Raw genomic sequence first — 24,313 nt, forward strand, 5'->3', positions numbered from 1 at the left:
AATTCATTAAGTCACTAGGACTCAAGCATGAGTTGATGGCAGCTAACAACAACAATTAGTGGAGAACACTGCAATCCATTTGCTTTGCCATGTTCATAGGTTTGACTGTATCATCCGACTCTGTTAGTACCATTGGCTTTCTATCACTTCTGAAATCAAATTCAAAATTTGTAGTATTTGCTCAGAAGATTATATACACATGTTGCCCTCCCTACCTAATATCACTTATCACTCCTTATTCATCCTTTCAACTCCACTCCACTAATGTACTGTGGCTATTCATATTACTGGCTTCCCTGGATATTCTTGAAGTCTCTAGACACACCACTTTATTTCTTTCTCCCACAGCACATACAGCTTGAACCACTGCTTATTCAATTTAAAGTGGTCCTGAAAACTTTGGGAGTGGCTAAGCTCAAGAGGGTAAGGCAAGTAAGTGAACAGTTTCTGAATTCCTTCCTAATCCCTGTCTATTCTTTCTTAATCACTTTTAACTTTCTTGTTTGATAATTTGTCCTTCTATCTCAGTATTTTTAATTTTAAACAACCTTGTTTTGATCTCAAGAAAGGTGGTGTATTAAATGAAATAAACAAACATATTTTCAAGGTATTTTTTGTCCGGTTCTTTGGAGCATTATTGGATTTCTTTGCAAGATAAGCAGGGCTCATTTAAAAGAACAAAGAATTTTTTTAAAAAAAGTCCCCCATCCAGGTGTTGCACTGCAGCCAGAGCTCAACTGCTCACCTGCTCACCATTCACAGCATTGGTGAAGGATTTTCACTTAAGCCTTTGTTTTATGATCTGCCATATTAGGGGAGTCATTAGCACCAAAGCAGATGCAAGTTTTGGATTCTCTGAGAATAATTCATTATCCAGCAGCTTTACAGCAAGCACTAAAGGAGATGCTGACCTTAGGAACAAATCAAAACAATTAAAGCAAAACTGCAGGTGTGGAGAGTAATTGAAGTAGTGACAGGGGAGTCCTCTGAGCTGAGCAGGACTGGGGTTGGATTGCAAATCTTGGGAGATGCTGGATGACAGCTAGTATGAGGGTTCTTGCAGCTATAAAAATCCCAGAGTTGCAATTAGAAGTCATTCCTGATATCAATGGAAACAGACAAAGTAAATATCCAAGGATATTTGCTGCATGAACTATTATGTTTTATGGACAGATGTACTGGGAAACTGCAAAGCTGGAAATATATTTTGGAAATATATAGAAACTGCAGAAAGAAGTTCTATTATAGAAAATTTGCTGTGGTTTCATTTCATTTCATTGCCTTTATTTCTGGGCCAATTTCAGTAAATTTTGCTCATATGTAGGTGCCCTTTATTATAGAATATCACTTACAGCAGATTCCCACTCCCAAATGTGGGGCGAGGACTTATGCCAGCTGAAACCTGGTATAAACCCTAGAACAGAAACTGGGCATGTCTCTCTAGTTTTCTATTATCAGCCTCAGCTCCCTTCTCACAACACTTCCTGGTCATGGGACCAGGACGTGATATCACAAGGGAGCTGAGGCTGGCACAAGCAGCAGGTGGAAGATGCTACTTATGCTGGCAAACATTTCAAGAAGTAAATGGGGGGGGGGGAGAGGGGCTCAAGTGGCAGGGAAGAGTGGGGGTGCACAGTGTGGCGATGCCAGGTGCCACCGCCCTGGACACTAACCTCCCTTGTTACGCCACTGTCTCCTCCCACTCTCTCCCTTTTTTTCATCCCCCTCCCACTGTTTCAACATGCAACCTTTATTTAGACTTTCTGCATGGTCCTTGCCAGCAGGAGAATTGAGCAAGGCAGTAGTGTTGGGAAGATCGGCTGAGCCTACCAGTGGGGCTACATCCCCTGCCTGCCGGTCCTTCCCATCTTCAATGCAGCTGCCTCTGCTAGGAAGACTTGGGTCCCCACTGGCAGCTGCTATGGCTTTTTCTGCTGCCATGGCCTTGCTGCTTTTCTCAGCCAGTAGGGCTTGGGGTCTCTGCCAATAGGCATTGTTGTTCTTCCTTGTGATGGCAGCCTTCTAAAGTTTCTATGCCGGGGAAGATGAGGTTCCTACAGGTATATTTTTTTCCCTCTCTGGTACCCACCCTGCCTTCTTCTGCCAGTAAATAGTAATGCTCAGCACTCAAACTTGGATGTAAAACTATGCTCCAGGGCTGGCTTCTGGGAACATAATGAAGTTAGAACAAAGAGGCCAGAATGTACTGCCTGATTACCTGACATCCAAACATTGCACACAATGCAGAACAGATCCACTTAGTAGTTTTCTATAGATCCTCTAAAGAATTCCCTTGTATTTAAAGTTAACCAGTGGATGGAGGATAACAAGGAAGTAGATGTTCCGCTCTGCACTGCTGCAATGCATGGCAGCATCAGTTCAACGTTAACCTACTGCACGCTTTACTGAAACAGAGACCACAGACTCCTGTTCATTATTTACATAAAAGGAGAAGAATGAAGAGGAAACAAATATGGATTAACAGGCAGCAAAAAAACCTGAAATGAAGGTCTTTGTTTTGCCAAGTATGGGTTTTTATATGCAACCGTGCTAACCCTACATAAAGAAATAGCAAATTCTCTAAAAACTTACAGTGGCTGATCCCAAACTGAAGCCGCTTCTCATCAGGACTGTGCAAAGTTTTTTTGTAACCACAGAATCTGTCAGAAGAAAACAGGATTGAGAAGCTTGTGAGCTCCCTGAAATGACCACACAGGTAAAAAAAACCCAGCAAACAACACAACAGAGATGAAAGTCAGTTGCAGCATACCCGGTTAGGGTTCAATATCAGGTTATGGGGCCTATTTACCAAGCTGCAGTAAAATTGGCCTTAGCAAGTCCTTACGAAAATCCTCACACGCTAAATCTACTTTTGCCGCTTGGGTTAAATGGCAGATTTTTCTTTTTTTTAAATTGATGGCCATGTGCTAATTTTCTTATTAGCGTGTGACCATTAGCATATGGGCCCCTACCACCACATATCTTGTAGGCAGTGAGGTCCTGATTGACGAAAATGCATCTCCCGATGGCAGGCGGCGATAGGCGTCCTACCACCATCAGGCAGCCAATCAGGATGCACATTTTTCAAAAAAACCTCTCCAAAGCAGGATGTAGGCCTCCGTAGCACATTTACAGAGATGTGCAGCACATCAACATAGATGCATATGACGCTTAAGCACATCCAAGGTAGGGGATGGGCGTGGTTTCACCTGGAAGTGACCTTGGGCAGGCTTAAGCGTCAATACGCGTCTCTGTAGATGGAAGACAGATGCCTTAAATGTAAGCCTGCAAAATGATGGCCTACATATAAGCCGTCTGTCCGGGAGTGTAGACCCGATTCTGAATAGGATGCCCTATACAAGATCAGGCACTAAGGGTTCACTCACTAACCACATGGTAATTGGTTACCCCCCCCTTTTACAAAACGGTAGAATGGTTTTTAGCGCTGGCCGTGGCAGTAACAGCTCCGAAACTCATAGGAAAATGTTTGAGTACCTGATTGTAAAGCTGCTTAGATAACCTCGATAGGCGGTATATAAAATCCTAATAAACTTGAAACTTGAATTCTAAAAACCAAGCTATGGTTTTGTAAAAGGGGGGAGGAGGTTAATGTGCAGTAATGTGGCTGTGCTAATTGATTAGCACAGAACACACATACTCACCGCCCCCAGGCCCTCTCCCAGTGCTAAAAAATAAAATCTATTTTTCAGCACATGGAAAAATTGCTGTGGGATGCCTGAGTGTGCCCTATAGTAACTGATGGGATGCCTGAGTGTGCCCTATAGTAACTGATGGGATGCCTGAGTGTGTCCTATAGTAACTGTGGTAAGCATGTGCTGGTGTGTACTGCAGCTTAGTAAAAGGACACCTAAATCATTGCTACTGATTATTCTACCCTTAAGTTAGCCAACTGTCTGCTTAAATTTAGCACACTGACGTTTTTAAATACAGATTTAATCAAATAACTTAAACCAGATTGATCTGAATTTTAGTGTTATCTGGTTAATGTTCAAACACATGGGTCCATCTCCTCTATTGAAACAGCACAATGAGTTGCCTGAGGATTGGAGAAGGGCGGATGTGGTCCCTCTCCATAAAGTGGAAGTAAGGAAAAAGTAGGGAACTACAGGCCCGTAAGTCTGGCTTTCGTGGTAAGCAGATTAATGAAAATGGTGAAGTTTCTGGAATCCAGTGGATTACAGGACCTGAGACAACAAGGATTCACTAGAGGCAGGTATTGTCAGACAAATCTGATCAATTTTTTTGACTGGGCAACTAGAGAATTGGATAGAGGGAGAGCGCTAGATGTGGTATATTTAAATTTTAGCAAAGCCTTTGACATTGTTCCACACAGACATCTAATAAATAGAACATAAGAATAGCCTTACTGGGACAGAGCAATGGTCCATCTAGCCCGGTATCCCATCTTCACAGTGGCCAAACCAGGTCACAAATATCTGGCAAAAACCCAAATAGTAGCAACATTCCATGCTACCAATCCAGGGCAAGTAATGGCTTCCCCCAGGAACTTGTCCAAACATTTTTTAAATCTAGCTACGTTAACCACTCTTACCATATCTTCTAGCAATGCGTTCCCACAGCTTAACAATTATCTGAGTGAAAAAATATTTCCTCCTGTTGGTTTTAAAAGTATCTTCCTGTAACTTCATTGAGTGTCCCCAGTCTTTGTAATTTTTGATGGAGTAAAAAAAAAAAAAAAAATTGGTTCACTTGTACCCGTTCTATACCACTCAGGATTTTGTAGATTTCAATCATATCTCCCCTCACTCCCCTCAGCCATCTCTTTTCCAAGCTAACCTTATTAGTCTTTCCTCATAGGAGAGGAGTCCCATCCCCTTTATTATCTTGGTTGCTCTTCTTTGAACCTTTTCTAGTTCTGGAATATCTTTTTTTATATAAGGTGACCAGAATTGAACGCAGTACACAAGATGAGGTCGCACCAAGGAGCAATACAGAAGCATTATAACATTCTTAGTCTTGTTTGCCATCCTAGCATCTTGTTTGCTTTTTTGGCCGCCACTGCACATTGCTGAATACTGGAGTTGCTCAAGCATTCAAAGCACCCACAGAACTGGCTCCTGTGGTTGTTAGCATAGTGATAGGAGCTCCAAAGAGCCTTTATGGGTACTAGAGGTTTCTCCGTGGCTTTCTGGTGTTTGTTTAATGATCTTTGTATAAAATCCTGATGTTATTAACCATATCTTACCACTGATTGCCGTCTGTTTGATATAGAAGTTTGATGGATGGCTTCAGTGGTGAAAGGAAAGGCAGGATTTGATGATGATTTAAAGCTCTTGAAGACACGACAAGCTGAATATTTTTAAAAACGCATAAGAGGTACTTCCCTGAACCCTGCTGTTCTGTGAGCAGCCCTTTTGAGGAGCAATATTTCAGCCGCCGATATGGTTCCTGCTAATTAGGAATGCACATGGCAGAAAATTTCATTTTATGGCATTTCAGGACAGCTTTATGATGTTTCTATGATTTTGCCATCCTGTGCACATCATTTAGTCATTTCATTTTAGTGTCTGCTATATTACTATGACAATACATTTCCTTTTTTTTTTTTTTTTACCATGCATATATTTCACTGTGCGCTAAAGTCTTTAAGATCATACTAAAGTACTTTAGTGTGGGCAATCTCACTTTAGATTTAGTTCCTCCTGTGCAACTGGACAAATTGGGCAGCTAGTGCTCTAGTTATCAAATCCAAAAGCAGAAAATGGAGGGAAAACTAAACAATACTAGAAAACCCACCCTTAAAGAATACAAAAAGGAACAAGGATTACCGTACATTACATTACATTAGTGATTTCTATTCCGCCAATGCTTTGCGGTTCAAGGCGGATTACATCAAAGTTATCAAGAATTACTACTGAGTTTGGAGAATGAGCAATGCTTGTTTTGCTGTTTATTTACTACCGGACACTGCATAATGTTTGTGCCTCTATTGTTGCTATTTTTTATGTTTTTGTTACTTCTGTTTTGACTATATACCAATAAAGATATTGAACTTAAAAAAAAAAAAGTTTGAAGGATTAAATAAAAGGCTATCTTGCATGAAAATAAAGACCTCAATGAATAAAACAATGCAAGAGCCCAAGGTAACCCATCCCTTGGGAAAAATCAGCATGGAAGTTTAGGGGGTCTTTTACTAAGGCACACAAGCCAATTTAGCGCGCGCTAAATGCTAACGCGTCCACTAGCGTTTATCGTGCACTAAATCGGCTAGTGCGCCTTAGTAAAAGACCCTCTTAATGCCAAATGCCAACTGATTTCAAATAATGGCAATTAAATTTCAAGTAGTAGTAATAATACTCTCCAATGGGTTCTGTTGGCCACTTTCATTAGAACCTAATACAATAATTTAACTTGACTAACATCATTGCTATGCTCATGTCATTTTTTTAAATGACTATCTGAAATGTAGATGGAAAAATGACAGGTTTTGGGCTCCTTATCCATAGCCATGGGAGACGTTTCTCTACCGTGTGCCAGCGAGGTAAATGCTCAGACATTCATAGGAATTCTGTGAGCGTTGGAGCATTTACCTCGCTGGCCCACAGTAGAAACTTCTATCGCAGCTTTGTAAAAATCAGCATTTATGAATATACCTTTTTCACAGAACAACAGTTTCCAGGCCAGTCTTCAGCCACCAATCTCAGCATTGTTTTTAAACACCGCCTATAGCAGGTACAAAAAAAAAAATCTGGATATTTATGCCCTCTTTTACTAAAGTGCGCTAACCGATTAGCGCGTGCTAATTGAATTAGCGTGCGGTAAACGCTAACGCATCCATAAACTAACATGCACGTGTTAGCACTTAGCACGCGCTAATCGATTAGCGCACCTTAGTAAAAGAGGGGGGTCAGTGTCACTGTGCAGATAATGCTAGCACTGAATGTTCAGATTAGGCAGTTATGACCAGAACTTATCCAATTAGTGGCAATATTTAGGGCTCCTATTTCAAAGCTGTGGTAGCGATGCTGCTGCAGTAAACACACCAAAGCCCATTCAATTCAGTGCATTTACCGCAGCAGCATCACTTCCACAGCTTATTAAAAGGGGCCCTTAGTCCTTAGCTCTTCAGATAAATTATTATCTGAAGAGCTAATTAAATATTGCCACTCTCCAGATAAGTTCCAGGATCACCTTGGCTCCATTCCATCACTATTTGCATAGTGGCAATGCAATCTGTGAAGCTACATGGAAATATTTTTAAAACAAATAGAAGAAAATATGTTTTCACTCAATGAATTGTTAAGCTCTGGAACTCATTGCCAAAAGATGTGGTAACAGGGGTTAGCATAGCTAGGTTATTGAGATAGACATGGGGGAAGCATCTGCTTGCCCTGGGATCAGTAGCATAGAATGTTGCTACTATTTGGGGGTTTTTGCCCGGTACTTGTGACCTGGTTTAGCCACTGTTGGAAATATAATACTGGGCCAGATGGACCACTGATCTGACCCAATATAGCTATCTAAATAGTGCCACTGAAAATCCTGGTTAGCAGCCCTTGTCTCGACAGGAGATGCTTTTACTCAAGAAAGTATTTTTGAATAGTGACCCCTATACTTTTTAAATATCCTTTTTTTTTCTTCCAATAGTATTGTTCTACATAGGTCATAGGAGACATTTCTTTCAGTTATTGCTTTCCTTGTCTTTAGTTTTAAGGCTGGTTTGCAACCTCACTTTTCTGTGTTTCCAGTAAAAAGGTCTCACAGTTTGCAAGGAATTCAACATGGCTGCCTGAGTAGAGAATGACCCGGGGACAAATTTTCCCCCGTCTCCACAGGAACTCATTTTCCCACCCATCCTTGTGAGTTCTTTTTCTGTCCCTGCCCCATTCCTGCAAGCTTCATTCTCATCTGCACAAGCCTCAAATACTTTAAAATGATAAGCGTTCGAGGCTTATGCACTTAAGGCAGAGGCGTACAGGAATGGGGCAGAGACAGGGACAAAACTCACGGGGACAGGATGGGGAAATTGAGTTCCAGAGGGGATGGGGGGCAAATTTGTTCCCATGTCATTCTCTTTCTCAGAGCTCTGCACTGCAGTAAAAAAATGGAAACTGAACACTGAGCACTGAACTAACCTTCCAATTAAGATATAGACCACCACAGTAAGGAGAATAATGGCCACTGCAGCTGCAATTGCAATCACCACAACCTGGCTGTTTTCACTGGAGATTGAGAAAGCTGTGAGGAAAAAGGGACACAAGAGAGAAGGAAGGGTTAGTGCAATACAACTGCCTCTTTTTTTTTTTTTTTAATAATTTTTATTAAGAAAGCAGTCAAGACAAACAACAAGGTCCGAACAGAGGCGTACATAAGCTGTTTTTGTTTTCCCCCTGCTAAATCAAAATTTCAAGGAAAATTGGTCTTCAAATGAACAAATAGACATGTAACATTATATTCTCTGTTTAGTTTATTTTTAAAACCTTGGGAATATCACAACCATTTCCTACCTCATGTCTGTTTTCAAAAGCTTTTTCATTAATATATTTGATATATCACAGGGCTTCTCAGACCTGCCCTGGGTTTTCAGGATATCTTCAATAAAAATTCATGAGATCAATTTGTATATGCTAGATCTCAAATGTAACAATCTCTTTATCTTCTCTCCAAGTTAATGCTGTTGCATTCAGCATAATATTTAATACTTTCTACACATTTTTAAATGCCACCACTCAGCACAGGCCTCAGAAACACCACTCCACCACTCAAAAAACTTTCACTGCGGCAAGCTTTACGTGTTAAATCCTCACGGGCCTATCTTTTCTTTTCAAATATTATTTTGGCTTTTAAATTTGCTTTTCTTAAGATTTATTTATAACTCTCATAAGTTTTTCAGTTCAGAACTGCTTTAAGTTTGATATCAATTTAAACTTATCTTAATAATGTGACGTTGGATATTCCGAATGAATATGGTGGAACCAGGGGTGGGTTGAACACGGAAGTAGAGTGGGCCACATTGAGTTAAATTTTCACTCAATGGAAGGCAGGGGATATCAGCTGTTATGTAGTAATTAACATACTGTATATACTCATAAGTTGAGACCCCCATTTTCCCCCTACAAAAGGAGGAAAAATGGTTGACTGGATAGGCATCAAGTGTCCCCTCCCTCAAGCCTTCCCCTGCCAGATTCTGCACTCAGCCTCCCAACATGCCAAGTTCTGCACCCAGTCCCTTTCCCTCCCTGCCCAGCAAGGCTCTGCACTCATCCCTCTTCCCTACCAGGCTCTGAAGTCAGCCCCCCTCCCTGCCAGGCTCTGAACCCTGTCCCATCTTCCTTCCATGTACCCTTTTCCCCCTCTAGTTGTCTAGTGGTAGGCTGGGACAGGAGGGATCCCTCCTGTGTGCTGTCCCGGCCGATACTAACAATTACCCCCCTCCTCCTCCCTCCATCCCTTAGTTGCGTACCTTTTCCCTGGTGGTTCAGCGGTGTATCCCGCACTGAACCCCTCCTGCGGATCTCGCAACCAGCAGCCAGAGGCACACCCGGACCGGCACACAGGAGTGAGATTATCGAGCTCCTGCCCAGCCCTGCCGCTCCTCAAATGGCTGCCGCGAGAACCGCGAGTCCTACGAGAACTGGTATTCAGAACTATATCCATATTGTTAATGTCACTGCACTGACCCTCTGGAATCCTTTACCTTTCCATCTTCACTTGGAAGCCTCATTCTAAATGTTTAAAGGAAGTCTGAAAACATTTTAATTTGCTTACACTTTTGAAAATTAAGAAATTTAATGTTCATGTAGTGGTGTGATGGCTAAACCCGGTGACTGAGCGACATATTCTCCTTCTTACCTTTCCTGTAATGGAGCTGTAATTTCTGTTATTGTAAACTACCAGGACAGCGTTGCCTTTAGAGGTATATCAACCACAAATAAACTGAAAAACTTGAACCCTGAAACTTCACTTATACTTCTTTCTTCTTCATAGAAATCACCTTTTAGGTCCCCCTCCAGGTCTAATTCCTCCCCCCCCCCCCCCTAGTGAGAAGCAGTCTACTTTTTTCTTATCATAGCCTTTCTTTTTCCATTTCTGGATGTTGAGGGTTGGGTCATCACCAACCCTGCCATGACACTTCTGAGCTTTTCTTGGCAGAGGTTTCTCATTGTCTTCTACAGCTGCAACTGGTCTCCACAGACTGTGAGTGATCCAGAATACGGCTGTAAGGTTGATTTATAATTTGAAAAAACATGGATCATGTCACTCCTTGTTATCATAGGCTGCATTGGCTTCCGAGTGAGGCCAGGGCTATTTTGAAATGTGGATGGCGGACTACTTTGCTACAAAGTGTTGTTTGGCCTTACAGCGGATTATTTAGTGGAACATTTCGCATTTGCTACGTCTAAACATTCACAACGTACTCTGACATATTTCTTGTTTCCTTCTGTTAAGAATTGTCGCTGTAAAAGGCAGCAATTAGAGACAAGGAATTTAGAGGTCTATTACTAAAGCGCTAGCCGATTTAGCGTGCTAAATGCTAACACATCCATTATATTCTATGAACGCATTAGCATTTAGCGCGCACTTAATCTTAGACCCCCTTAGCCAGCTATTAGTTAATGCTGTGTCTTACATACATTTTAGAAAACTTCTGAAAACACATCTATTGTATTTGATAAATTTTTATAAAATCAGAACCGGATAGTTTGTTAATCTGTACTTCCTGAGACTGTCTCAGTTTCTTTTAGCTGTAAAACGCATAGAAATGGAAGGTTATGCGGTATATAAACGACAACGTAATGGCCACCATCTCGATACTGACTAGCTCTGTGATAAGTTAGTTTATTATTATGTATTATTTGGATTTAAATTTAATGATTGTAATCTCCCTTGAGCATGTTGATTTTATGTAAAAGCAGATCGGTGTTTTATCTACAATGCTGCATACGTCGAGCAGCCCTATAGAAATGATTAATAGTAGTAGTAGTAGTTTTAAATTTTCATTTCAATGGGTGTCAGGTCAAAAGCGTGCTTGGACAAAGGCGCGCGCAGACAATTGAGTGCAGCGTGGAGGTGCGCGCTGAAGAAAATTACTGTTTTTAGGGGCTCCGACAGGGGGGCGTGGGGGGAACCCCCCACTTTACTTAATACAGATCGCGCCGCATTGTGGGGGTGTTGTGAGGGGTTTGGGGGGTTGTAACCCCCCACATTTTACTGAAAACTTCACTTTTTCCCTGTTTTTCGGGAAAAAGTTAAGTTTCCAGTAAAATGTGGGGGGTTACAACCCCCCAAACCCCCACAACGCAGCTGCGATCTGTATTAAGTAAAGTGGGGGGGCTCCCCAACAAAAACCTCCGTCGGAGCCCCTAAAAACAGTAATTTTCTTCGATGCGCGCCTCCATCTTGCGCTCAGTTGTCGGCGCGCGCCTTTGTCTTCCGTGATTATGTCTATGAACCTTTCAATGATATACATCAAAACATCATAACTCTGAAACAGAAATATAGAAAAAAAGACAAAAGGAAATAAGTCAACATAGAGAAATACAGTGGAACCTTGGTTTGCGAGCATAATTCATTCCAGAAGCATGCTCATAAACCAAAGTACTCGTATATGAAAGCACATTTCTCCATAGATAACAATGGAAGCTCAGATGATTCATTCTACATCCCAAAAAGCCCCCCCCCCAGAGGCCACTGGCAAGCTTATATCCCACCCCACCACATCTCAAACAGACCCCCCCTCTCAGGCCACTGGCGCACTTACATCCCAACCCACCACATCCCAAAAAGACACCCCCCTCGAGGCCACTGGTGTGCTTCCACCCCACCCCTGAGAACTGACATCACCCCCCCCCCCCAAACCCTTACTGCGATTGGGCACCGGCAGGCAGCACCAACCCAGAGGACATGCCAGTGCCGAAGGAGCCTGCTGCCTGCCGCCTGCCGGTGATCTCTGCTGGGCCTTGATCATCTATGCATGCTCAAGGCCTTCTGGCTCCTGCTCTCTCGGGTTTCTCTGAGAATCTCATTAGAGTGGGAGCCAGAAGGCCTTGAGCATGCACAGATGCTTAAGACCCAGCAGAGATCACCGGCAGGTGGCAGGCTCCTTCGGCACCGGCATGTCCTATGGGTTGATGCTGCGCCCAGACATGGCCACCCAGACATGGAAAAGTGGGGCACCTTAGAGGGCACTGCTGTGAACTTCACATAAAGGGTGCCCTTATAGGTTATGGTAAGCCCCCAAAACCCACTATACCCACCTATCTACAACCCCAATAGCCCTTATGTCTGCAGGTGGCACCTATATGGCAATAGAATATATTTTTATAGGGTTTTGGAAGGTGCACATTTTCTACCATAAATGTAGTGGTAAGAGTGGCTAATGGGCCTGGATCCTCCTCTCTATGGATCATTAGCCCACCCACTAGGCTACTTAAGACACCTGTATGCAGCTCTACTAGGATGCCCCATACCAGATGCTGGTGTTTTAGAGATATAACAATCTATGGCAACAGTGTATGCTCTTCCAGTCACCGTATGTTCAGTATAATAATCAAATATGGTCGTGGCTGGATAAATTCCTCTTATATCCTCAATACTCCTTGATTTTATAGGAAGCCTTAGCCCCACCACTCCACCACTGTATTATCTTATAACTGCGGGAAGAATTATTTGGTGCCTCATCATTGGCTGTCCCTTCAAGTATTTATAAAGTGTCGTTGTGTCAGTTTTGATCCCATACAAAATAAATACAGGATAAATATCTTGTCTGTATATATATATAAATATAAAGTGCTTAAATACTTAGCTCCATATCAGCCAAAAACCTGGGAGTCTGACCAGACATGTTTCGCTCACAAGGAGCTGTATCAAAGGTCTCCTCAAACAATAAACAAGTGTAAAGAGAAGAAAGTTGTAAACACAAACATTTATCTCCAACTAACCCCCCTATATGCAAACTCAACCTCTATTATCTCATATCTCAGACTCACTGAGATTGCTGCCGTCATCCAACTCCATTTATCTTCAGTTGTAAGAGAAAGATGGCGGCGGCCTTCTTCCCCAGATTTAAATACCTCCCACCAACTTAACGAACATACACGCCCCCTGGGTCCCATTCGCTTGAAAATCAGCCAATCACAGTCGTCCATTCGATCTCACAGTTCAAGCCCTTAGGTTCTACTGTATCAAGGGTAAAAATATAGCGTTGTGCTCATTCATTCATTTTTTTCTGATCAGTGCTGATTTAGGATGCTTTATGGATATTAATGTTGTTTTTTTTATTATTATGGGTCCCATAGTCTTATCAACGGTGGAAAGAACTCCTTTAACCTAAGGAAATATCTGTAACTGTAAGGGCTCCAAAAAGACATAATGAGTATTTTGTTAAGAAACGTGGCATTTACAAGGAAATGTTAGTTGGTAAGTGGCTCCTAAAGATAAAATAGCAGAACACATAGATAAAAATTTAATCTGCCTAAGTTGTAGCTAGCTATCTAGAAATGTCTAGAAAAACACTTTCCCCAAAAAAAGTTGGGATCACTCGTAATAAAGTCTCAAAATTGTTTCTTTGTCATGAAGACGTACAAATGATGTCAATATGATAGCTCACCTGTAAACTTCTTCTGATGACTTCAGAATAGCTCTGAATGCTTTCTGAACTTACATTTGAAAGGCTTTTCCAGCCTAACATGAGCCCACAATAGATAACCACTAAAGTTCTGTGGGGTGAAAGAAGACCACAAACCTTGACAAATGGTAGAAAAAATGTCTTGATCCTTTTGAACCCCCCTCAAGCTTACTCTTAAACATGAAGCTAAATTAGGGAAGCAAGAAAACAATTTCCTGGTCTTAGGATCTATAACTATTTCAGACATTCTCCCTCAGTGGGAATTGATGTGCAGAATCTAATCATAAGATGGGAAAGATTAAGGCACACCTGTGCTATGCATATTTGTGGAAGCAGTGATTTTTAATTATCAAATTAAGATAGAGAAGGAAGATAGGCCATTAAATAGTCTTTATGAATCATGTATACTGCAGCAGCAAGGAAAATTAAAGCAACTATTTAAATCAATCCCAAATTAAAGCAAACCTATCTCGATACAGCTTCCTATAGTATATACTTGATGGTTTAGAATTATCTCCCTCATTCCTGCTTGAGTTGTTTGCATCTTTGAAAATTATTTTGTTCAAAAGAGGAGGCCTGCAGGTGGAATTTTGAGAGGTTTATTAATTAACTACTCTTTAAGCCTGTTATATTAACAGGTGCTAGAATAGATGTATGTGTCTGTCTTTCTTTCTCTCTCTCCTTGGCCGCTGTCTGTCTTTCTTTCTTTCTTTCTGTCTATCTCTTTCCTCGGCTGCCCACAACCACCCCTTGCCTGCTCCCCCTGTCCAGCAGTAGCTCTTCTCCCTTCCTTTAAACTCCCCCCTGTCCAGCAGCACCCCTTCATAGCTCCCCCTGTCCAGCAGCAGCCCTTCTCCCTTTGTTTTACCTCCCCCCTGTCCAACAGCACCCCTTCCCTGTTCCCCCTGCCAGTAGTACCCCTTCTCCTTTCTCTGCTCCCCTTGTCCAGCATCCGCTAGCCTGGGCAGCCTCGGAGCTTTTGCTAGGCCGGCCCACCTCGCATTATCGAAGTGGGCCGGCCTAGCAAATACCCCGCGGCTGCAAGATTAAACCGCGGCTGCTGCGTTTGCTGGTCTGGGAGTGAGAAGAGGCATCCCAGTAGCGGTAGCGCAGGAAGTCAGCCGGCATCGGAGAACGGGGCAGAAGGCAGACAGTGCGCATGTGCGGTGTGGAAGCACACATCACGGCAGCAGGGATCACGGCATCGTAAGTGCGCATGCGCGCTTAGGGTTTTATTATAGAGAATAGTGAGAAACCATCTGCTCTACCATAGCATTACTGCTCATTATATTTATGCAAAACTGATATGGTTGCTAAAGTAATAATTCCCTCTTAGAGCCACTCTAGGAGAAATTCAACCTTGGAGTCCATTACTGAATGACTCAAGAGATAGTAATACTACATTTATCCTGGACTAACTGAGGACTTTATTCTAGGTCTTGGTTTTTAACTGGCCAAGACTCTCCAGCTTTGATACTATCCTATACAGACAGTCTGCTTTGTCATACAAAACCTCCCTTATTTCAATTTGTACGTACAGTCTGGACTGGTTTCAAACTCAAATTTGCGGCTGTTGGTTCCATATCCCGCTGCTGTGCGGGCTCGGATCTGGAACACGTACGTGGTGTCAGGTTTCAATGATCCAATGCTCACGTTGATGCCTCTGGCTCTTAAAATGGTGTAACTTGTTTCTTGTTCCTGCTTTGGGGAGAAACGTAGCAAAATTTAGAAACCACACAAATAGCAGCCAGCCAATGACCTAAATCTGGGCTGCTTGGACATTTTCAAAGAACTGCACCTTTGCCTGCAAATTTAAAGCAGTGAGCAAGTATGTTTCCTTTGCTCTGAACTTTTCTGTCGGTTTGGCTAAAAGTGTATTTTTAGTTGCATTGAAGCAAAGCAATATTTAAATGGACAAAACTACAGTTTAGACTCATAAGTGGCTTTGGAAATCTCCTCATGCAGGCCAGCATGTGTTATGCCTCTGTTATACTTAGGACTTCTAAGGAGTTTACAATTTGTAAATTGAGGTGTCTATTTTCAAGCTAAGTTTTGTGAGGATTCACTAAATGGTGTTTGTCAATGTTTTCAAGCCATAGATACCACTGCTTGGCACCTTTTCAAGTAAAATCCATTGTGTACAATACATTTGCATCATTTAGGAATAATCAGGATAAAAAAGACATAAAAATCGAGTGGACGATACAAGTCAAGCTGGAGAGAGGGGCGAGAGAGTACTTAGAAGAATTATTTTATTTTAATATTCATATACCCCTTAAAGCCTAACCGTGGTTTACATTCAGGTACTCAAGTATTTCTCGCTAACTGTCCTGGTAGGCTCACAATCTGACCAAGGTACCTGGGGCAATGGAGTGTTAAGTGTAAGGTTACCAGATTTCCGTTTGGAAAATCCAGATCCCTAGGCCCGCCCCCCAGGCCCGCCTACTCCCACCCTTTCCTGCTCTATCATGCCCTAGTCCCGCCCCCAATCCTTCCCCAACCCTGCTGCCCGACACGACGTGGAGGAAAGCTTTTCAAAACCTGGACCAAGTCATCTGGATCCCCGGACATGTCCTCAAAAGGAAGACATTTCCGAGGAAATCTGGACGTCTGATAACCCTCGTTAAGTGACTTGCCCAGGATCACAAGGAGTAATGCAGGGTTTGTTAAATATTTATCCAATAGACACTTTTATTTTTGTTTCAGAGGTGTTTTGTCAGTGTTTATCATTCTGTAAGCTAAAATCAGAATTGAGCTTGCTCCGGGAGTGCTGTCATTGGCAGCTGGAAAGCTTACCACTGACTTCCTCATTGCTGAGGGAGCATAGGGGACAGTGTATCTCTTTAGCTGGCAAGGCTTGGGCACCCCACTAGGAAAAGTATAATTTTTAATGTGGGGGAGGAGAAGAGCAGAGAGGAAACGCATGGCCTCCCCCCCCCAACGAACTGCTGTTTAAGTGGGTAGGGTGTGCTCAACATACTGACCACCAGTATTCAGTGGTATTTAACCTGGTGGTACCACTGAATATCAGGACTAATTGGTCATCTTAAATCCAGGCAGAAGAGGAGCATTATAGAGGTGGTGTCAGAGAAGAGCCTGCATTATGGCCACAATTTTTGTTAGAACACAGTCACCATTGAGATTTAACAAGACCAAGTTCAACAACAACAAAAAACCTCTCTATTCAGATAAGTACAAATACAACAGCTGAATAGGTTTAAGATCATTCAGGGAGGGTCGGGGACAGGTGGTTGCAATGATGGTCCCCTTGTTAAACTCATGGTAGTGACTTCACTATTTATTGGGTTAAAGGTCTGAGCACATCACCGTAATAATTTTAGATATATATCTATTAAATGAAAAAGATATAAAGAAATAGTAACTGTGAAATTTAGTAGCAAAACCACAATTATGTAGAAAATCATGCACTAATTTGGCATTCACTAAATATCAACTGGCATACAATACTTCACACTATCATGCTGATATATTAATGGAAGCTGGTCGCTAGGCTAGGGAAGTGAATACACTTGTGCAATTGTTGCAGCACAAACCCCTATCCTGAGGAAGATCCGAAACGCATTGGTGGGGACTAGTGCAACAACAGCATAAACGTATGAGGAGAGACTGGAAGCCCTGAATATGTATACCCTAGAGCAGGGGTACCCACACTTTATGGACTTGCGAGCTACTTTTATAATGACTAAGTCAAAATGATCTACCAACAATAAAATTTTTAAAAAACACAAAGCACACTGAAAGGCAGAGAAAATGTTAATTATTCATATTCCGGGTTTTTTCAAAGCGGTCACGGCAGATGACTCTATGCAATGTCACCTCAGTAACAAAATACAAAAATAGACAAATACACCCCCTCCCTTTTTACTAAACCACAATAGTAGGTTTTAGCACAGGGAGTTACGCTGATTGCCTCGCGCTGCTCTCAATGCTCATAGGCTCCCTACGCTAAAAAATGCTATTGCGGTTTAGAAAAGGGAGCCATAGTGCAAAATATAGACAGCAGATATAAATTCTCAAAACAACACATTTTGATCACTAAATTGAAAATAAAATCATTTTTCCTACCTTTGCTGTTTGATGATTTCATGAGTCTCTGGTTGCACTTTCTTCTTCTGACTGTGCATTCAATCTTTCTTCCTTTCTTTCAGCCTCCTGTATGTTTCCTCTCCTCAAGACCTCATTCTCTCCCCCAACTTTTTCTTTCTGTCTCCCTGTTCCCCCTTCTTTCTGTCTCCTTGTCTGCCCCCTTTCTTTCTTTCTCCGTGCCTTCCCCCAAGCCACTCGGTTTGCTGCCACCGCCATCGGGGAACAGCCCCCAAGCCACTGCCGTCCCAAGCTTTCCCTGCAGAAGCGTTGCACTGACCAGCATTCTGCTCCCTGACGTCAATTCTGACGTAGGAGAGGAAGTTCCGGGAAAACAAGGCATTTCTCCTCATTCCATCCAGTCTGAGCTCCATCTCTCCTTGATCCAGCATTTCCCTTCTGTGTCTGTCAGAATTACCATTCCACCTATTTTCCAGCATCACCCTTCTTTGTGTCCATCTCACTATATCCCTATCTCACCACTTTTTCAGAATCTTCATTTGTCTCTGTCCTTGTCTTTACCCCATGTTCACCATTTGCCCTTTCAATGTCTTTATCTCCCCCCCACACACACTTTTTCAGCATTACTTCTATGTCTCTATTTCACCTCCTCTTCATGTCCCCTCTGTATCTCTATCCTTATTCAGTAGGTCCTGCTCCTTTCTCTTTCTCTTCTTTGTGTCACTATCTCCATTTTCAGCTTTCCCCCTTTTTCCTTTGTTACTGCACCCTGTAGACAGAATCTTTCCACCCTCCCTCACTCCGGCCCAGCCCAGTAAGAAATATTTCCTTTTGTTTCCCTCCCCTCTCTCTTTCTCTCTCTCTTCTTCTCCCTCACCCACGAGTCCTGCATATGGCCCTTTCCCTTCTACCTGCACCTGGCAACACCCCCCTGCTCAGCGGCTCTCTTCAGCAACTAGTCAGCAGCGGTGATCAAGACAAGCTGCCGACATCGAGGCCTTCCCTCTACGTGTCCCGCCTTTGTGGAAAAAGGAAGTTGAAACAAGCGGGACTCGCAGAGGGTAGGCCCCGACGTCAGAAGCTTGTGTCGATCGCTTGAGTGGCCGAAGAGAGCCGCGGAGCAGGGGGTGTGGCCGGAAGCAGGTAGAAGGGAGAGGGAGATAGGAAGGCTGTAGAAGCTCCGAAGCATGACACTGACCCCGGCCAGGATAATTTCTTTTTCAGGCTGCTGCTGCCGCTGCCACCCTCCCCCCCCTCCCCGAAATGACAAAAACAGCCTAATGCCCGGCGTCGGCGATTTGACGTCGGGGAGAGGAAGGCTGATAGGCCCGGTAGTTCGGGACGGCAACACGAGTCTATCACAGAGCCTGGGATGAGCTCTGCGATCGACTCACGTTGCCTTCCTGAGCTACCGGTCGATCGCGATCGACGTGTTGGGCACCCCTGCCCTAGAGGAAAGGAGAGACAGGGGAGATATGATTCAGACGTTCAAATACTTGAAGGGTATTAACGTAGAACAAAATCTTTTCCAGAGAAAGGAAAATGGTAAAACCAGAGGACATAATTTGAGGTTGAGGGGTGGTAGATTCAGAGGCAATGTTAGAAAATTCTACTTTACGGAGAGGGTAGTGGATGCCTGGAATGCGCTCCCGAGAGAGGTGGTGGAGAGTAAAACTGTGACTGAGTTCAAAGAAGCGTGGGATGAACACAGAAGATTTAGAATCAGAAAATAATATTAAATATTGAACTAGGCCAGTTACTGGGCAGACTTGCACGGTCTGTGTCTGTGTATGGCCGTTTGGTGGAGGAGGGGCAGGGGAGGGCTTAAATGGCTGGGAGGGTGTAGATGGGCTGGAGTAAGTCTTAACAGAGATTTCGACAGTTGGAACCCAAGCACAGTACCGGGTAAAGCTTTGGATTCTTGCCCAGAAATAGCTAAGAAGAAAAAAAATTTTAAATAAAAAATAAAGCTAACCTCCTCTTTTACAAAGATGCGCTATGCTTTTTAGTGTGCGCTAAATATTAAAGCGCACTAAACACGCGCTAAACGCTAATGCGTGCATGTTATCCTTTGGACGCGTTAGCGGTTAGTGCACGTGTTGATTTAGTGTGCGCCAAAATCCACGTGAAAACGCTTAGCGCATCTTTGTAAAAGAGGCCCTAAGTTCAAATACTATTAGCGTTAGGAATTGAAATGAGTTAAGCAAATTCAAAATGCAACAAAATGAAATGGAGAGTTCAACATTCAGTATGAAATTAAGATTAAAAAACATATTTAAAACAAACAAACAAAAGTATAAAAATAATTTATATCACGTAATTGGGTAGAATCAGTGAAGAGTGCTGCCACGCTGTTCCTGATTGGACAGGGTGGCGTTCTGAGAATCCCCATTGTGATACATAATATATCAGCATGATAGTGTGAAGTATTGTACCACAATTATATAAACAGTGTCTACCAGTAGATGCCTAGATTGGGGATGCTTATTGATCTAGGCACCTAACTTAATTTTTTTAATTGATTCATTATAAACCAGTTAAAAACATTAATTTTCAGGTAGGTAGGCATCATGTAGGCGTTTACACTGAAGGGCCTACCAGTGCCTAGCGGTGCCTACCCAAATGTAGGTGTGGTTATGGGCAGAGTTTGTGCAATGATAGGGATGAAGTGCCAGCATTTTAGGCCAAGAAAACCCTGGCCTAATATATTGGCACCTAAGCTGACGATGCCTCCCAATACCTAACTTGGTTTAGGCGCTGCTAGGTGTGATTTTAGGAATGGTGATTAACTTTGAATGAAATGTGGTAGGTGCCATTTCTAAAGGCATCTATCGAGTTAGACACCGTTTATAGATTCAGGCACTCTATGGGTACCAGCGATATTCAGTGCCAGCTAAGTGGGTAGATAGCACTGTGCAAAGACGTTCCTAACCTTGCTCACTTAGCTATGTGGGTGCCAGCACTGACTATCATTGAATATAGACTGGTACCCACATATCTTCTAGGAACAAGCCTGTAGTCTTCAATGTGCTCCCTTCCGAACATGATCCAACCCCATCAATCAGAGAAGCACTCCACAATGTAATCCAACCATCCTCTTGCCAACAAAGAAGCATCCCCAAATTGATCCAACTCCCTCCCAACATCCCCAAACCTTCTCAAGCAGCAAAGCACCTTTAAACCAATCTAACCCCGTTCACTAGAGGTTACAGTCATCATTTTCAAGACAGAGTGGTAAGGGACAGGAGCAAGTGGGATTTGTTCCTACCTGCCTTACCCTCTGGATCACCGGGGATGGGAGGTTGGTAAAGGAAAGTTCATATCAGTTTAGGGGGTGCTTCGCTGGTTGGGGGGTTGGATCATTTTCAGTGGTGTTTCTCTGGTGGGGCGGGCGTCATGAAGGGAGTTAGATTATGGGGGGGTGCATGGGGGGGGGGGTCATGATACTCCTTCCAAGTAGGTCCTAGTTGATATTGAGCATAAGTGTCATATTCAGGTCCTGGCTGAATATCACCCAGGACTCGCAAAAGAAGTGGAAGGCAGTGCATGACTACATGGCCCTGGATATTCAGTGAATACTCTGGGCTAGTTAGATAGCCATAGCCAACGCTTAAAAAAATGTTCTTGACTACTGGCTCAATATCAGGGGGTTAGAGCACACAAAATTGATTTATTGCAAATTAAACTACTTTTGAAAAAAATTTCTAGTGCAGGTTAAAAAATTCTTAACAGAAATATGTGAACTAAAAAAAATAATACTGAAACTCAGGGGAAGAAGCCAAATCTTAAAAAAAGGAACCCCAAATCTTTTATCTATGCACATACCTTTGCCTGCCTTCCAAAGAGTTTCAGAGGTGATATTATGAAGAATTAAATAATTAGGTTAGAAGCCAATACATTAGATGATTTTTATGTGTGAAAATAGTGAAACCAGGCTGACTGCATGATTATGAAGTGCCAGAAACTCTAGTGGAATGCTGGATACAAGTATCATAGGCAGATTCATCATAGCATGGCAAAAAAATAAAAATCATCTTTACAAAATTTGGTGCAATGGGCTTTTCATTTTCTTTGAATCTTCTGACTTCTGTGGTAATGAATCCTCAAGCACTCCCCTACACTTAGGGTATTCTAATTTCACTCTCAGTAGAATTGCTAAGTATGCAATTCTATACATAGGCCCCTCCTGTTAGGTGCCTTACTGCTACATGCGCCTTACTGCTACTGCACCTTACTGCTCTAGGCGCCTGGGCCAATCAGGCCTTAGACTTAGTGGGGATGGGTGGACCCTAGAGCCTGGGCCAATCAGGCCTTAGGCTTCGGAAGGATGGGCCGGGAAGGGGCGGGCCCGCCTCATTTTCCAAGTTTCCAAGTTTATTAAATGTCTTGATTTATCGCCTATTCACATTTCTAGGCGATGTACAAATTAATATCATTTACAATAAATACAAATACAAAAAAGAAAAATTAAACCTTAAGTGGGATTTAACTGACAATACTAAAACATAAGGAAAATTATTTAATTCGAGGGTTACATACAGTTATTATGTTTAAAAATTCAAGGGAAATACATTGGGATGGGTAAACAATAAATTCAAAGAATTAGCTTGACAAGCAGAGAGATTTATTCAATAGTAGACTTAATCATTAAATGCATCTATAAATAAGAAGCTTTTAAGAAGAGCTTTAAATTTTCCTAAATTTTTTTCTAGTCTTAGGTAGAGTGGGAGGTTATTCCAGGACTGAGGGGCTGTTATAGAGAAGATTGTGGTTCGTCTTGTATTGATGACTTTCAATGAGGGGATAGCTAAGAGATGTTGATCCTGTGATCTGAGAGATCTAGAAGAAGTATACGGTATTAATACTCTATAGATAAAGGCAGGAGTTTTAGATTCTAAAGTTTTATGTGTAAGTAAGCATTGTTTGTAAATGATACGGTGTGCGACCGGAAGCCAATGTGCTTTTTTAAGTAACGGTGACACATGGTCAAATTTTTTAGCATTATATATAATTTTAATGGAGGCGTTCTGTATTATCTGTAATCGTCTAATTTCTTTTTGTGGCAAACCAATAAATAGGGAATTACAATAGTCGAGTTTAGAAATTACAAGAGAATGAAGTAGGATATTCAGAGATTGAGTACATAAAAATTTTGATATAGAACGAATCTGACGGAGTCTGTAAAAGGTTGACTTGACCACTTGGCTTATATGGTCATGAAAAGATAATTTGTTGTCAAATATTACTCCTAAGATCCTAATGTTTTTGGCCATTTGCAAAGGAATACCCTTAATAGATATAGGAGAGGAAAGTGTTTCGTCTTCTTTCCATGGAAAGAACATAGTGTTAGTTTTCTGGATGTTTAAAGATAATTTATTACTTTCAAGCCAATATTGGATTTGATCCAGTTTGTCATTAATTTTGACGAGGCGGGCCTGCCGGCTGGACAGGCAAGTCCCGTCTGGCCAACAAGAAAAGGTTAGTTTGGTGGGGTGGAGGTTTGGGGGCTGTTAGCATGGGGGGGGGGGTGCGGAGGGGGTGCGTCTTCCGGCAAGATGGATTGGGCACCCTCCTGCCGGTGATTGGTAGTGTCGGGGGGGTGCGGCAGGAAGGTTTGGGTACCCTCCTGCCAGCGATCGGTAGTGTCGGGGGGGGGGGCATCTTCCAGCAGGAGGGTTTGGGCACCCTCCTGCTGGCAATCGGACAGGCGGCCGCGGCCCGCTATACTTATAGCGGCAGAGAGATCCCTTGCCGCGATAAGTGTAGCGGGCCGTGTCTAATCTAACCCGATTCTCTAACCAGCGTCTGTACCATGGACGCCGGTTACAGAATCGGGGTTTAGTGTAGGCTCGATTCTGAATAGGACAGCTCTCCCGGGCGTCCTATACAGAATCAGGGCCTTACAGTATAATGTGTCATTACTTTGCTGTCACTTATACCTGAAGCCTGTTCTTGTGAAGGTATCAGTGTTCTGTGCAAGAAGTGGGCACCCAGTTATAGAATTGCCCTTTAGATGTCCTTGCCCCGCATGGTAAACTGAGATGCACAACACCCTATGAACTTATCCTGCCCTTTAAGCTTGTAACAGCAATATCACCCACTTTACTAGAGAGTAGCTGTGGAACTGAGCACAGCTCGTTTCCCACCTTCTCGTAGTATTTGATCTCGTAGTCCAGGATGATACCGTTGGGATGTTCAGGCTCCTGCCAGGACACTGTAACACTGTTTCTGGATGTTCGTTCCTTCCGAATGATGGTGACAGGAGAAGGGGCTGCAAGGGAGGGTAAGAAAATCAGTTTGCTCATGCACTAATTATTGGCAAGCAAGAGCTGTCCCAACTGTAGATGTCAAAGCTGTTGGAGTCTAGTCTTGGTACTGGATCCATGCACACCAACAAAGAAGACAAATGAGAGAAGACTTTCTATCACTCCTGAGCTGGTGTCAAATGAGCAGATGGTTTCAATTTGCTGCTTGATATATTTAATAAAATATGATTGATAGATTTAAAAGGACAATGCAAAAGTGAACTTACTATGATGGTATCTGTTTAGATCAAGGAATCTTAACCTCGTCAAGAAAGACACCCAGACAATCAGCTTTTCAGGATATCCACAATGGACACACATGAGATAGATTGCA

The 24,313-nt window shown here is 42.7% G+C and overlaps 1 protein-coding gene across 8 annotated transcripts in view; it reads right to left on the reverse strand.

The window, feature by feature from the left end:
• The window catches only part of EPHA3 (EPH receptor A3), a 427,612-nt gene that overhangs the window by 86,645 nt on the left and 316,654 nt on the right, over positions 1–24,313 (reverse strand). For 7 of the 8 annotated variants that reach the window (XM_033941961.1, XM_033941964.1, XM_033941965.1 and 4 more), the window contains exons 6-9: positions 23,821–23,945; positions 15,148–15,310; positions 8,118–8,220; positions 2,593–2,660 (exon numbers count right to left, since the gene is read on the reverse strand). In XM_033941961.1, the coding sequence (XP_033797852.1) occupies positions 2,593–2,660; positions 8,118–8,220; positions 15,148–15,310; positions 23,821–23,945 (459 nt within the window). The remainder of the gene's footprint in view (positions 1–2,592; positions 2,661–8,117; positions 8,221–15,147; positions 15,311–23,820; positions 23,946–24,313) is intronic. The other variant, XM_033941962.1, reaches the window with a different exon arrangement.

The sequence above is a fragment of the Geotrypetes seraphini genome, chromosome 4 (assembly GCF_902459505.1).
Source record: "Geotrypetes seraphini chromosome 4, aGeoSer1.1, whole genome shotgun sequence".
NCBI lineage: Eukaryota > Metazoa > Chordata > Amphibia > Gymnophiona > Dermophiidae > Geotrypetes > Geotrypetes seraphini.